General features: G+C 48.8%; 1 protein-coding gene across 4 annotated transcripts in view; it reads left to right on the top strand.

Moving 5' to 3' along the window:
- Window positions 1-15457, top strand: part of ZMAT4 (zinc finger matrin-type 4) — a 56310-nt gene extending 40853 nt beyond the window's left edge. For all 4 annotated transcript variants that reach the window (XM_062621049.1, XM_062621048.1, XM_062621047.1 and 1 more), the window contains 3 exons: window positions 3019-3246; window positions 9367-9463; window positions 15014-15457. In XM_062621049.1, the coding sequence (XP_062477033.1) occupies window positions 3019-3246; window positions 9367-9463; window positions 15014-15029 (341 nt within the window). In that variant the 3' untranslated portion in view covers window positions 15030-15457. The remainder of the gene's footprint in view (window positions 1-3018; window positions 3247-9366; window positions 9464-15013) is intronic.
- Window positions 15458-15687: the final 230 nt, after the last annotated feature.

Genomic DNA, 15687 nt, shown 5'->3' with positions numbered 1-15687 from the left:
GGGAAGAGCAGGATTCCCTCTTGTCACCATGGAGGTTACATCAGGCCTAAATCCTGAGCATCCGGTGCTCTGCAGTGTATCTAAAGCAAGGCATCAGTGCACGTCCTACCCTGTGCAGCCCCGCTCCTACCAGGTAACCCAGATGCTCTTTCTGATCACTCTAAGCTGCCGCATCCTGTGAGGGTTTGGAGGTTCATGTGGATGAGTTCTGCCTCCAAACAGGCCCCTGCTTGGTATTCCGGGGTTTCTGTCTCAGCAGTCCCATAGAAAATCACATCTATTCACAGTGCCCTCATGGAGTTGCACCTTCCCTTTCAATTTTACCATCTTAATGAGATGCAGAGCTCTCATTTCTCTGCTGGTGCTTTCAGGAGAGGGAGAAGTGCCTGAACGATCAGGTTTGTTCACAATAGGAAAGGGATGTCTCATCACCACAGAGAAATATTTGTGATCTTCTCCGATGCTTCTGCTGCACAAGGTTGTAGCCCTCAGAGGCTGCACATCACTGCTGTCTCTAGTCATCTCCAACATCTTCTGTCAGCTTGCATCCAGTCATTGCTGTGAGTTATAACCCAAGGAATAGTGAGGGGGGGAAGAGCTGCTGCCTTCCCTGATGGAAGTGCGGGTACCTGCAGGCATCACATCAGGAAGGTGGGAACTGGTCCCTCCGCACTGGCTTTGGGAGCGAGGTGAGGAAGAAGGGGATGATTCTGCTGGCTGGAAAAGTCACCTTGGCTTTTCTGCCTCCTTGTCCTTTAGTTCCTAGTGTGGGGTTTGCGTTTCAGACGTGCTGACAGGGACAGGGTCAATGGGAGTGAGGATCCATCCAAGCCGCAGCTGGAATCCCCTCGGTCCCAGGTTTGTGTTCCAAAGAAAAGGGGATTTCTCCCGCACCCCGTGGCCGTGGCTCAGTCACGTTCTCATGCTCAGCCCCCGAGAGTGGCAATGCTAAAAGGCTGGGTGCCATTTACATGCAGCTATGAATAAAGAGCTTTGCATGCAAGAAATAAGTCAAACATTAGTTCATTGCCAGAGTGCTAAAGTGTTTCTAACTTTATATTTTGCTTCTTGCAGCAAAGTAAGACTTTCTCACTTCCCTCCCACAGCAAAAGGGAACGTAAGGCAGACTGTCATGAGCTATTTAGCATTTTGAGATGCTTTAAATAGTCAAACCAGCAGCTTTTCTGTTTGTGTTTTCGATGGAGAAACATTTTTAACGTTAGGTGGTTTGTGAGTGTTTATTATTCATTTTCGTGTCGCTGCTCAGGGAATGAGGATATTTTCTGTCCTGTCGTAGTTCTGTAGCACACATCAAAATGAGAACTTCACATCGGTGTAGACGTCAACTTCCAAATCCTCCCGAAGAGAAATAGATGGGAGGCACGGGATGTTTGCATCCGTTGCCAGGCTGGGTTCAGCGCACCTTAGCACTGCTCGTAGTTGTAAAGGGAGCCTGGGGAATGTGGCTTTACAGGACAACACTGATGTGAGTGCCAAGGGAAACCCAGCTGGGAGTGATGGGTGACACGGGGCTCTGCTGTGGGGCTGCAGCCTGGGGCTGGGCTCTGAGCACGGGGCCGCTGGTCCAGCAGATGCCTGAAGGATGCTCCGGTCGGATTTCTTTGGCAAGCGGGAGATATAACTCCTGTGGACACCACCAGCTTCGTCAGCTGCAGCCTCCCTGGTTCCCCTCCGGCAGCAGCTGAAGAGATGAACGAGGAGAAAGCTGACCAAAGGATCTGATAGATTTAACTTTATAGCCTGGGGCCTAGAGATGAGCAAGTCCAATACAACACATTGCTCCTGGGCTGCTGTAAGCGCTGGTTGTTTATAACGGTCCAGATGCCCTCATCCTCTCAGATCTTGGCAGTTGTCATCAAAAACAATAGAAGCTTATCATCCCCCTGAAAGTGATAAGGTTGGAAGTAATTTCATATGTAAGATAGGATTTCCTTGAGGGAAGTTAATCGATGGCCCTTCCCGAGCAGGTCAGCAGGAAGATTTATAACAATATTAATTATCTTGAGCAGTGAAGTCAATCACAGTGGGCTTCAGGCCTAATTATACATCTAAATACATCCCTTCTTTGCTCTCTGTTGCCGTTCCTGGTGTCAGGCACCGAGGTGGGTTCATCCCTTGCCAACCCAGCTCTCATCAGGGCTCAGCTGGAGCAACACGGGGCCTCCTGATCAAAGCAGAGTGAGGTCCTCATCACCACCTAAAACTGCCTTTTCTGGTATGCCAGAGGGAGGGGTTTGTTCATTATTTAGGTCGCAGACTGGAAAAGAAAAGGAAAACCACATAAAAGGGAATTCTTCAATCAGGTGTAATAATGAAGCTGTGTATTTTTGTATCTATCTGAACTTTCTTTCACTTGAACCTGTTTTCCTGCGTCTTACATTGTACAAAGCAGGAAAACTGGCAAACAAAGGGCAGCTCCATAAGTGTAAATCACCCATTTGTCTCTGAAATGGTGTTTGTGTTCCCAAATGGCCTCTTGAAGGGAAATGGGATTAAATCAAGGTCAGGGACTGCTGGTCAATCCACAACGTGAAGATATTGGAACGAGGGGACTGACTATTGAATCATTTCTTTTCCATCGGTGACAAATGACAATTCCTACAGCTTTCCCTGTTCTTTCGGAGAACAACTGGAAAAGAACCCCGAGATAGCGATAAACCTGTCTCTGTCTTCAGGAGTAGATGGCTTCGCACGATTTGTTTATTCTCTGCTGTCAGCAAGTAGCAGTTTGAGCAGGGTAAGTTTAGCAGGTTTAGTCACAACAGTGAGAAGATGTGTAACTGCGATGAGAGCACTCTGCTTTCCCAGCTCGGGCAATGCGGAGAGTTGGGGAGCAGCCCCGTGCTACCTTTCCATGCTGCTTGTCCGATGGGAAACGGTCCGTGTCTGAGCAGCATCACCCAGAACACCCAGTGGGCCCCTGCTGCTCGTTGTGCCTAATGTGGGCTCAGCCTCGGGGCGTGCTGACGCCTCACTTCTGAACATCTCCCTCCATAGGAACCACGCTGAACCCCCTGAAGCAGCCGCACACGGACAGTGCCCCGGTGGTGCCATCGCCACCGCAGCGGCGGGACTCGGACCGGTACTGCCAGCTCTGCGCAGCCTGGTTCAACAACCCCATGATGGCCCAGCAGCACTACGATGGCAAGAAGCACAAGAAGAACGCGGCCAGGGCTGACCTCCTGGAGCAGCTGGGGAAGACCCTGGACCTGGGCGAGTTGAGAGGTGAGGGCACCAGGGCGAGCTTCCCATGGGATGCGGTGATGGCAGCGATGCTTCTTTGCTTGTGCACCACCAGTTAAGTGATGCAGGGGAGAGCGTGATGTTCTTGCTGCTCCTCCTTTCCCTAAGATGAGAGTCTGCTGGTTTAGAAGCATCCTTCAAAATTTCCTTTGCCTCTTCCTAAAATAGTCCCTTCCATTAGCACTCGCTTGTGTCCTTGAGCAAGTGTGGACTATCCCTGGGAGCTAGAGGAGAACACGTTAGAGCGCTCAGCCCTGCAGGGAAATAGGGATGGGGCTGAATGTGCTGGAGGCAGAGCGCGCTCCCTTCATCTCTCTGATGGAGAGCGAGGCATTAGCTGTCTTCTGTGGTTTAATTAGTGCTTGTAAAGCACTGCGATGGCCCTGGGTCAGCAGCAGCAAAGAGGAACTGAGCATTTCCTATGGGTATGTTAAACACAGGCTTTCTGTGTTCCTGCTGAAGGCAGAGCAGACATCCATCTGTCCATCCATCCATGCATGCATCTGTCCATCCATCCATACATCCTTCCATGCATGCATCCATCCGCTCATCCATCCATGCATGCATCTGCCCATCCATGCATCCATCCCTCGGTGCCTGCTGATGAAGCCGTGCTGGTTTACCCAGGCTGGGGATGGGGCTCAGGCTGAGCGCTTATCTAGACCCATTGTTCACATGGAGGTGTGATTGCAGGAGGAGAGGTACGAGCCTCCTGCTGGAGGTTTTCTCTGTGGCCTTGATTATAATCCTGTGTGCACACAACGCATGGGAAGCAGGCAGAGGAGAAAGTGCAGGTTTGACTTTCAGCATCCCGCAGGAGAGGAGGTCTGCCTTGCCAGCACTGTGTTAACACTTGAAAATTACCTTCCTTTTTTTTTTTTACCTTGCTAAATGAAATAATTTCCCTGTAAATACTAATGGCTATGCAGCATATTGTGCGTTTCTTTTTCTGAAATAAACCCTGTAATGGTTATCCAGATCCTTCATGTGCTACCTAGTGTGACTCACAATGCCATAAATGATTCATGTGGCTGAGTCACTGCCCGCTGTCGAGAATATGCAGGGAAATAAAACCCAGGACAATACCATGGAAGTGCTTAGTACTTTGAACTGTGCCAAGCTCAAGAGTGGCTAAGCCTGTCATTAACAGTAAATAAATCAGTTGTGAAGTGTTTTATTCATTTAGCTTGTGCCTAAGGAGAGTCGGAATTGGAGGGCTTTGTGTACTCATCAGCCCCTGTTGGTTTTTAACCTCACTGGGAGTGTAGAGCACACCATTACAGATGTAAAGGCAGATCTGTGCAATAGCCAGCATAGGATGAGCTCTGCCTCTGTGCAAGAAAACAGCCTTACCTTGGCAGATGAAGTCATGTCTGGCTCCAAGAGAGATGCTGACAGTGGCTAAGTTCAGCGGTACCCAGGCTGGCAGTGACATCTTGTCCGAGCATCACTTCCTATGTCAGGTTACAGCCCCTCTCCCTGCCCTGTGCTTGTTTCCCTGCCTCGGTGTGCACTAGAACACAGACTCGTTCCATTTCCATGCTCTCCCCATCACAACTTAAATATTCATTCTATTTTGACTGCTGTGGGAGACAAACATTAGATGCATTGTGTGAGCCTGGAACGAGCCGTGTCATTTGCAGTACAACATTTCAGCAGCCTTTGATGCTCTGATAATGGCTACGATAAAATATTTATTGATAAATATGAATGTGTATTTGGAGAAACAAGGATAGAGATGTATTTTGGGATAACTGATATTTATAGGGAACAAAAGCATCGGTTCTTCTTGCCAAGTGCTCATCCTGCAATTTTGAAGTCTTATTTTCTTCTTGGAAATGAGAAAGAGAAGGAGAAAAACCAACCCTAAAGGGAGATAACACACTATCAGCACTGCTTCTGCAGCGAGTATTGAGTTGAAGCTGCGGTCCGTGTAGGTCCACGGTCCCATATGCTTTGGTGGAGCAGAGGGCACTTGGCAGGTTGGTTGCAGCGCACAACCATCTAGGGTCCAGCGCCATCTCTTTGAGCATCCTCATGAGCCTTCCCAGCCCTCCAGCAGAGCCGGTCCAGGATCCCTGCTCCAAGGAACACCGCTGTTCCTACTTGTTAGGAGAGCACATGGAGATGCCCTAAAAGAGCAGGAAGATCCAGCCCATCCTGGAGCAGGTCGTAAAGAGGCAAAAGCCAGTGCTGTGGTGCCAAACCTGAATCCTGGGCTCTGCCCCTGACAGCTTGTGCCTGTTCAGCAGCACGGAGCACAAGCGGCTCCGTCTGGCAGCTCCTGCCTTCCCGCAGCCTGCGCCTGGCATGAAGGGAATTGCATCCCTGCTCCATCAGGTCTTGGTTCGCTTCACATCTGGCATCACCCAGCGCTGAGGGTTCTGGTTCCTCCTCTGGTGCAGATGGGCTCTGCAGGGGCCTCACAGCAGAGCCCATCCGAGCTCATCCATAGGGAACTGAATTGATGCCGGGCACTGCGGATTGCTGGTGCGGAGCCAGAACCCACAGCAAAACACTCGCTCCCCCTCAAGGCTGGGGCAGTGACTGAAAGCTTCCTTCGTTCCATGGATTCAGTGTGCCCTATCCCATCCATTTGAACGAACCAAATGAGCAGCAGACACACACAGACCCGTCTTCATCCCATCCTTGCTTAGAACGGGCAGTAAGCAGGATGGGGATGGCTGCACAGGGATTTGTCACCTGAAGCCGTTGCAAATGCCATAGTTGCAGATGGTGTCTGGCAAAGTCAGCCAAAGTGCTGAGTTTCATTTTCCTTCTCGGCTCCTAATTTCTTTGTATGCCTTATAAATACTTTCCATTCTTTGCTGCCACTGTTGGTTAGTAAAAAGCGATTTAACAGGTACTGCCCTGGAATGTCTTTTAATGCACTTTATGCAGAATGACATTAATGACTCGACTTGTTAATATTTTATTTGATGGATATAGGAGCCCATTCAATTTTAAATGAACGCATGCCACGGTGCAGGGCGAGGAATGTCGATGTGTTGTGGGGATGCAATAAGAAACACGAAATGAGAGCACAGACGGCTCTGGTTGCAGCCACCAGCCTATTGCAGGCTGCCTGCTGTGCTAAGGCTTGACTCCAACCGCCTTCTGTTGGGTGCAGCCCTTGTCCTGCCTCAGGAATGGGGCTGCTCCGGGGCAGCGTGGCATTGGGAAGCACAGTGGTGTGGTTCCTGGTGCCTTTCCAACTTTGTTCCAGTCCGGGTGTTGTTTCCATCCACCTAAAATAGGGCTGTTGGCGTTGGCAGATGTGTGATTCTGCTGAGCACGAGGGAGTTCATGGAATCAGCCCATTCTATGGCAGCATTTTCCAGCCGTCAGGAAGAGCCGCTGCAGCGGAGCATCCTGGAGTCCCTCCCAGGCTGGCCATGGGAGGGGGGGACAGGAGTCCCCCTTCTTCATCACCATGAGCAGCCTTGACATGCTGGTGGGATAAAATCAGTGTCCCCGGTTAGGAACTGTAATCACTGATGGCGTTTCCACCTACACAGGTAATTAAGATTCAATAAGGCTGCTGTTAATGTGTGCTGTTAAATTAGCTGCTGAGCATTAGAACCTTATTACCTTAATTTAAAGTATTTCCAGTTTCTTACTTCCCCCGCCCCTTCCCATCTCTGCCCTGCAGTGGTTGCGGCACGGCCTGAGGGCTCACACTGCAGCATGGTGCTGCTGCACCACGCCAGCCATGCAAAGCCTTTCCCCTGCATCGTGGACAGAGGGTTTGACTAAAACCAGTCCTGCAGCACCAAGAATGAAGTCAGGAGAACATCCACGAGCATATTTGCAGTTCGGTTTTTGTTCCCTACCATACCAATACACATAAACCATGGGTGACTCTTCCAATACTTCTGCATTATCATTCGCTTGCTATTTTCAAGTGCTCATCCCAATATTTATGGCATATTTTGTCAAAGAAGCTGTTTCACTGTATGTTGGGCCAAGTTTCCTACATGAGAGGTAGACGAGGTGTTTGAGAAGTGGGGCTCTCAGTGCAGCTAGTGCCTGAAGCTCAGCAGAAAGCGATTTTGGGGGGAGTCCGTAGATACACTGCTACGTGTAGCTACATCCCCTGCAGTTAATTATGGTAAGCATAAACTGCTCAGGTTTGAGGATTGCCGTACATCACTTGTTCTAAGTGAATTGTTCTAGCAATTTCTGCAGAGAAATAGTCCTGTAGAAAGTCAAGAGAGACTATTACATGGTACATTAAAAGCGCTCCTGAGGAGCGGAGCAGCCCGTGCTGAGAATCCCCCCACCTCTGGTTATTTTTAAGCAGAGCCTTTCAATTAAGCTTGAAACGATCTGTTCACATCCTCATGGATGTGAATCAGTGCAAAGCCAAAACCTGACCGCAGGGGCTTTAAAGATGCAATTCCCTTATTTCCTAGGAGGACAGGATAGGGTTTGCTTTAGCATCGATGGTCGTGGTAATGCCGATGTGCGTGTGATGTCAGTGATGCTAATGCAGGAATGTTTGGGTGAAAACTTGTCTACAAAGGCGAAGTAGAACATTACTGTGCAAATTAAGGGCTAGGCAGGCACAGAGGAGGGGAGGGAGGAGTGCACCAGGGTGCTAAGAAGGAATACCTCAGAAATGGACCAAAATGTGCCTTTTTCAATCTAAACCGAGAGGAATCAAAGCTCGTCCCATCCATTCCAGCAGCCGGTGGGCAGCAGGCTGTCCTAGGGAACGGCTTTTTCTCCTTCACCTCTCATTCTGCTTGCTGCCTGCTGGATGTCTCAGAGGTGGGAAGTTTGATCTTAGCAGACTAAGCAGGGCACAGGCTGGGTTGGTTGGGCTGAGCTCCTCAGCTCGGATGTTTTGCAGTGAATGTACTCGGAGACTGGTTCTGTGACTTGGTTATAAACTGCTCTGCAGCTTCCCTTTGAGATGTGCATGAATCTCCTTAATTGCCTGGGTTTTTTTCCTTCCCTGCAATCTGTGCCCAGAGGCAGAGCAGCGCATTAAGAGGGAAAGGCTGTTCAGACCCGGCTCCTTCCCCATGGAGGGAGCTGTGGGTGTTGCTCTGTGGGGTTGTGACTTCTCTGATGGTCCTGCAGCTCTTGTGAGCCAGGTACAGGCCATAGTCCCCACTGCTGCTGCTCTGGAGGTGTTTCTGGGGGTTGGTTCAGTGCTGCTGATGCTGTTTGTCTCCTCTTTGCTAGCAGGAGATAAACCTTCTATGGGTATGACCTGTGCTTGTGCCCAGCGCAGTCACTGCCCTAGCTGCTCCTGCAGGAACCTGCTCAGCAGCTTAGATCTTGTCCCCTGCAATTTGCATCACAATACGATAAAAGGCGGCGTAGTTAACTTCGGAAATCACTTCTAACTGTGGCAATCAAACAATGAAACGGGAAGCAGCAGAGAGGCAGCCAAGAGATTTGGTGGGAGGTAAAAAAAAACCCAAATCAAACAAAACCCCACAACCAGCCTCAAACCCAAACCCAGCATCTCTCGTGTGAAACCACAGCTCTTATTTCTACTTCAGTGGTGCTCAGTTGGCCAGCAGCAAGAGCAGCGGCTGTATAAATAGTTGTTTGTTATTGTAGCTGCAAAGGGCTAAAATTAGCCAAGTGCAGGCTGCTTGCGGGCAGGGACTGAGACAGGTATCGCAGCCAAGAGTAAATCCATCAGGAATATGCTTCCAGCATCCAGGCCACCTCGTACCTGCACCAAGCTTCCAGCTTTTGATCTTCGCTGCCCAGGTGGATAAATCAGAGCGCGTCCCTTTGCAAGGGAAAATAAAGTTCCTAAGTTCTGTCTCCTAAATGGACTAATGAGGAATTGCTCTGAATTGTGATTGCCACGAAACCCCCGGAGGAATGAGCGGAGCCTCGTGTGCTCGATAGTGGGAGCGCAGGGATGCTCTGCGGGGATGCGCAGGAGGGGGATGCGGTGCTGCGGGCACCGCAGGCTCCAGGAGGGATTTGCCTTTGTACCCTGCTTGTCTGGTCTGTGCCTCTTTAAAATATCCCTTTAGGCTTCACTGGTGCTTGGATACCCTGGCCTGGGAGGGTAAATGGAGGGGTTACTGTTAAGGGAGCACAGTTAATGGCTCCGGGTTTTCTTTGCAGGCCTGAAGCGCAGCTACACGTGCAACATCTGCAGCGTCACCCTGAACTCCATAGAGCAGTACCACGCACACCTGAAGGGCTCCAAACATCAGACCAAGTGGGTACCTTCCTCCTTTTCCTGTCTGTCTCTGCCTGGATCAGTATGTAGAATAATGTGTTGCACACTGCATGGGGAGTATAATGGGATTTAGTGTTTCCAAGTGAAAATGTTTATGCTGTGATTTAGAGCAATTATGTGTTACCCGACTCTGAGATTGGAGGGAGTCTGCTCTGTCAATTAGTACAAATTATTAAAATGAAGTGATAAAGATACATGGCACCAGAGAGTAGATTAATGAACTAATCTCTCTTAATTCACTTACATGTGAGCTTTGGGAACTGTTTCAGGACTGCTCAGATTAGAAAAGGAATATAAAAGGTGTCATTAGTTACTGAAATACTTTAGGTGCCTTTAAGGACAGTCTGAAAGATGAGGCAGGATGATGAGAACCAGCAACAAGGACCTTCAGCAAGTTTCCTGCCTCTGTCTCCCTTCCTCTTATAGCACAGCTCTCTGATGGGGTATCCCTGCTCCATTGGGTTACCCAGTGCAAGATTCCCCCCATTGGGAAAGAGCTGACAGCTCTTCCCATCAGAAACCTGGAATGAGAGCTGCCTGGGCACAGGCTGCAATTTATCCCTCCCCTGCCAATCCGTCTGAGTTTGCATCATTATTGCTATTGGTGTTAGTGCGAAGGCTAGAGGAGTTCCTTTCAAACCAGAGCAGCCTGGACAGCAAATAGAGATGTGCAGGAAAGATGCACTGATGCTTTTCAGCGTCAGGAGGGAGCTGCACATCCTTCTTCTATCCCCACACCTTCTGCTGCTGTTGTTCAGGCTCCTGCAATTAGCAGCGTGTCATCTCCACGCTTAGACAGCTCTGCAGCCCCGTTCCTCCTTCATCTTGGGATGCATCAGGCCAGCTTGTGCAGGGAACACCAGCAAGCGCAGGGGCCTGCAGGCTTTCATCGGAAGGACCTTCCTCTTCTGCAAATTAATATTCTTATCAGTCCTTCTAAATTTAGTTGCTTATCATTTATTCATAATGACTTAAATCTGGTCCCGAGAGATTTTCATGGGCATTTGAGCACAAGAGGAAACAAAGTAATACATTCAAAAGAGAGTGTGCTACAAATGTAATAATGGAATGCCAATTAGAGGCATTCGTCTGACCAATTTCTATGGGGAATTGCTCTGATTATTCCATTTCCTCCATCCATTGTTCATTGTTACACAATTTTGTATGAGGCCAAGTATCTGAGCACAGGGCACATCTCTCCTCAGGCCTATAGGAAGTGCAGGAGCATGGGAGACAATAGACTGGCAGCTTGGGCTTGCGCACAACAAAAGCTCTTCCCACCCTGTAATTAGGATGTAACCAGATTTTACTCTCCTTGTTTAAAGCTGCTTTTGCAGCTTCATTGTCCTCTCGATGGGACTGAGGGGATGAGTTACCCCTATCTTTTATCCTGCATCAGGTCCAATGGGTCTGTAACAGCCGTGTGCGATGCTGAATGTGGCTGGACCCAGTGATGCAGCCATGGGGTCTCATGGCTAGAGTTCTTCTGTTTGCGATGATGCCCTCGTACATGGTGTTTGTAAGCTGCACAGGGTGCTTGTGGTAATAGCAAGCAGCAGAATTTGGGTAGGTAAAGCGGTTGATACAGCTCATGTTCCTAGCTACAAGAATCATCTATATCTCAGTGCATCCCCCATGCAGCCCTTCCACCTCCCCTGGTAAGCGTTTCACCCACTGGCTTGGGCTCTTCTCATTACTGCTGGTTAGTGTCAAGACTGTCCGATTCCTTGTAACTCGGTCTGAAACCAGTGCATTGCAGTTGCCAAGGCAACAAAACACTTTCTGTCAGTGTCATACTTCATCTAATTAACAAATTAAAAGCAGAAGAGGGGCTGGGGGATCAGTTTGTGAAGAGCAGGGATTTTGCTCTGGGCACAGGTTGGAGGGAAGATGGTCACAGGCTGGAAGCACCCAAAATCAGATGAGTCTCCTGAGAAGCTGCTTTAGGAGAGAAGGATGTTTATGAGGAATGAGTCAAGTTGTGGCTATTTATTATAGTCCTTGAGAGCTCTCCAGAGAGCAACTCATGGTTGGAGTAGCTTTAAATAACCCAGCACGCAGCAGCCCTTGAACTGCTGCTTAGCAGCCCGTGCCATCAGGGCCTCCACTGCTTCATGGCCACCAGTGGTGCTCCTGTAGCAGAGTTCAAGGCTGGGTACCCTGGAGCTGAGCTCTTCCCTTGCGTCTGGCGCATAGAGCTCAGTGCTTGCAGGGGTTTCAGGGCTTGCCTGGATGCTTCCAACTGGATTTGTTTGAGCAAAAGATTGGGAAAAGGCAGGGGGGAAAATGGAAGTGTCTTGGCTGGGATTTGGAATGAAAGATGCAGGAGGAGGTGGCTGATAGTGAGGTATTTCTCATCCCTCAGGCCAGTGAACATGCAAAGCAAGATAATATCTATGAGCTCCCATTTTTTTCTCACAGGGGGAGGTACTTTAAGCCGTATATTTGAAAATAAAGGGGAATGCATCCTTGGTTTTTATCCTAACACAGAGCCAGGAGCTGCGGGAGAGTTGGATATGGGGGAATCTCTCTGTTAAGGCATCACAAAGGGGCACACAGCCTGTTCATGTCAGGGGGCAGGCAGTGTTCATGGCAGTTCCGATGGGAACGTCTGCGCAGCCCCAGCTTGGGCACTGGGATAGGTTTGGAATAGGACTGGACTCTGGAATATCTGCGGGAGCACTAACCCTTTAATTAGGGATTTATGAACGTGTGGAGATGATCGAGCCATTGTTTGATTGCTTTCCATGCCAGTGAGCAGAGAAGCAGCAGGATGAGGAGCAAGGTGCAAGGCACCATCACTGGCTCCCTTTCAGTGGCATCTGGAATACCAGCTCATGGGGAAAGAGGGCACGTTATCTCTGAACACCAGGAGAGCATCACGTGCCAACCTTTTCCCTTACTGCTTCTGAAGTAAAGAAACTTCCCTCTTTCCTGGTTTATGTAAATGGCAAAGTTCCCAAATCAGCACTGACAGCGATTTGCAACACGCAACAGGGAGTTAAAACCCCACGTTGTCATAAAAGAAGCTGGGGGATATTGGAATTCTGGGGTCAAAGTGTGTGAATGCTAATTTAGGGCTTTGCGAAATCACTGCCCTCCTCTAACCAGCACATGCAGGCGTGGGATGGGGACCGGGTGCTCTGTTCATCGCTGCACCCGTGAGAGAAGAGCTGTGTCTGGGGAAGATGCCCCAGAGGCTCCGGATCCAGGTCTGAAGTAGCTCCTCAGGGGCTTGGGGATGAAAGGAACAGAGATGCTGTTGGCAGAGCACCAGAGCCCAGACCCACGTTTGATGTAAGTGCCATCTCTGGGCTATAATAATGTGTTGGGGAGTGAGAGTTGGGAGCAGTCCCCCACCCTCTTGGCTGTCAGCAATTGGAGGCTGAGCTCCAGCCCTAGTAATTAAGAGTCTGACTCTATGGGGATGATGATTCCCACCTCCATGCAGAGGAATTTTGTCTTCTCGCCTTTATTTTGTCTCTTTGATCAGCCAGACCTCTCTGCCATATCTAGAGCTCACAAATATATTCTGGGGTTTCATAACCACTCATTTACACATTCATAGATGCTAATACATGTCTAGGCTTCCCTTTCAAACTCTCGCTTTCTGATTAGTTTTAGGGTTTCTGCAGAGAAAGCGACCCAAGCCTGCAGCTATCATTGGGCTAAAATCAATTCAACCTACGACAGGAGTGCAGCATTCAGTCCAGGTGAATTCCTGGGGGTTGAGAGTGGTCCTTCCGAGTTTGGAGGGTGAGCTCTGAAGACCTTTCTGCACATCCCTTTACCTGCTGAAAGCCCAGAGTTGCTGAGGAGCAACCGACAGCGGGCTTGATGCCTGGGCAAGGCTTTTCTCTTTTGTTTTCTGATTGAGAGCACAGATGTCTCATTGGAATCACGTTTATTAACACAAGCTCTCAGCTAGTCAGAGAGCAGAGCTAATCACAACAGTGTGACTGTGGTACCCGGAGAAGTGTCCCCCTCCACTACGACTGCGATCCCATCGCGCTTTCAGCCTATTTTAGGTGGAGTAAACAAGTATTTACAGCCTGTGACAGCTCCTGGTTGTGGGATGTGATGAGGGATGTTTCCTGGGGGCTATTTCCTGGACTAGGGGAAGGCTTTGGTGCTTCCTGGGCTGACTTCTGTGTCAGATTTTGTTATTTCTTCATGTCAGATTGTGTTTCATTTCATTGCTTTGTGCTCTTTCTGTTTCCCCTGGACCTTTCCAGCCCCATCCTTGGTGGTGGGAGGTTGAGCTCCCTTCTGCACATCCTCAGCCTGACCCAATGCGCTCCTTGATGCAAGATTTCCAGTACATTCAGGAGGTGGTAGTCAGTATTTGAGTTGTACCCTGTGTTTTACAACCAAACCAAATGCCTTTTTTCTTCCCTTGATGAAGGCAACTCTTATATTGGTAGCAGCAACAAATTCTGTGTGCTTTCTGTAACCTATAGTGGCTGATGCCCGCAATGTAAAGAAGCCTTTAGAGAGATAATAACTCCAGAAGATGAATAGCTCTAAAAGGTATATGGAATTGAAAGGCGTTTTAATCTGTCATTATTTCAGTGCCAGAGAGCAGCTGAATAACTACATTGCTTATGAGGAGAGAGTGTGTAATACTTTCTCTCATGATAGGATTGAATTGTCTCTGTGCCCTTTTAATGTAAGTGAAAATAAAGGTATCTCTGAGACCTTCTGGTTTGATCATGGTTTGGAAGCCCCAGGATGGTTCGTGCATCTTTGTTTCATGGTGTTGGTATATGGATTGTTTTAATGTGAAGCACAAGCACTGGGCTGATGCCCAAAGTGTAACCCTGAGCTCGCCAATGCTGCTGTGGAGTAACTTGAGGACCTAAAGAAAGCCTTTTTTCAGCCTCTTACAGCAGTTTTCTTTCATAAAACACAAAACTGGCCTTAAACTCACCAACATGTTTTAGATACAAAGAGTTTCTGTGTGTTTTGTTTAGGATTGAAGTCTCCTTTTTGCTCACGTAAAATTGGCTTTAGCCATCTCTTCATCAGGGGCTGTAGAGGTAGGACAAGGGGTGATGGGTTCAAACTGAAACAGGGGAAGTTCAGGTTGGATATAGGGAAGTTCTTTACTGTGAGGATGATGAGGCACTGGCACAGGGTGCCCAGAGAAGTGGTAAATGCCCCATCCCTGGCAGCGTTCAAGGCCAGGTTGGACAGAGCCTTGGGTGACACGGTCTAGTGTGAGGTGTCCCTGCCCATAGCAGGGGTTGGAACTGGATGATCTCCAGCTCCTTCCCAACCCAAACCATTCCATTATTCTGTATTCCATGATCCATTACAAAGAAAGCTGCAGGTTTCCCTTAGGACCCATTCTCTTCGGGTCTGCCTTAGTGCTGGTTCCTCTGGAGCTCCAGTTGCTGGAAGAAGCGGGTGGGAGGTGGCACCATCTGATGGGAAGAGCAGCAGGATGGATGCTGCTGGGAAGGCTGGAAGCGCCCAGAGCCCAGCTCTGGACCACAGGGTGACTTGTGCTTCACTTGTGTCTTGCAGCCTGAAGAACCAGTAGTAGTTCATCAGTCGAGACGAGGCAAACCACCCAGGCTGCTTCTGCGAGGGGACCTGGTGAGCAGGGAGAGGCTCCTTTCTTGGACAATGATCCCGTGTGGATTTGGTTATTAACCCGTCACTAACCTTCGCTTGGGACAAACACATGGATAGTATTTTTTTGGTTAATTTTGTGGTGAGTTAAACTATTTCAATGGACTTTTTTAGCCTTTCAAGATAATATTTATTCAGCACAGAGCCTAGAGTATGATAACTCCCCTGTAAATACAGCACTTAATCATCACTCATCTTCAGAGACAGTGGAAACAAAATCTTTTACTTTTTCATATTTATTCTTAGGTTTCTCCCAAGGGTATAAAGCTATTCTATTACATTATCCATGATAGTGATGTAATCAGTCTTCGAGCAGAAATAAACATACTTTCTTCACCTTCTCCAGCATGGTTTGTGTCAACTCATAAAGAGCAGCAAAAAAAATCAATCCCGGGGATTGTAGAGTGGATGAATCCTTTTCCTTCCCTCTTTGACTTCAGCGAAACAAATGGTTCAGTGAGCAAAGAAAACTCAAATGAAAGCATGAAATCCTGTTCCTGCCAGTAGGTTTCCTACAGGCTGGATGGGAGCTGTTTGCTTCATCGCCCGTTGTTGATGCGACCCCA

Source organism: Pezoporus occidentalis, unplaced genomic scaffold (assembly GCF_034315485.1).
Source record: "Pezoporus occidentalis ecotype Australia unplaced genomic scaffold, CSIRO_AGI_Poc_V1 ctg226, whole genome shotgun sequence".
In the NCBI taxonomy this organism is placed as follows: Eukaryota; Metazoa; Chordata; class Aves; order Psittaciformes; family Psittacidae; genus Pezoporus; species Pezoporus occidentalis.
This window is presented reverse-complemented; position numbering and strand designations above follow the sequence as displayed.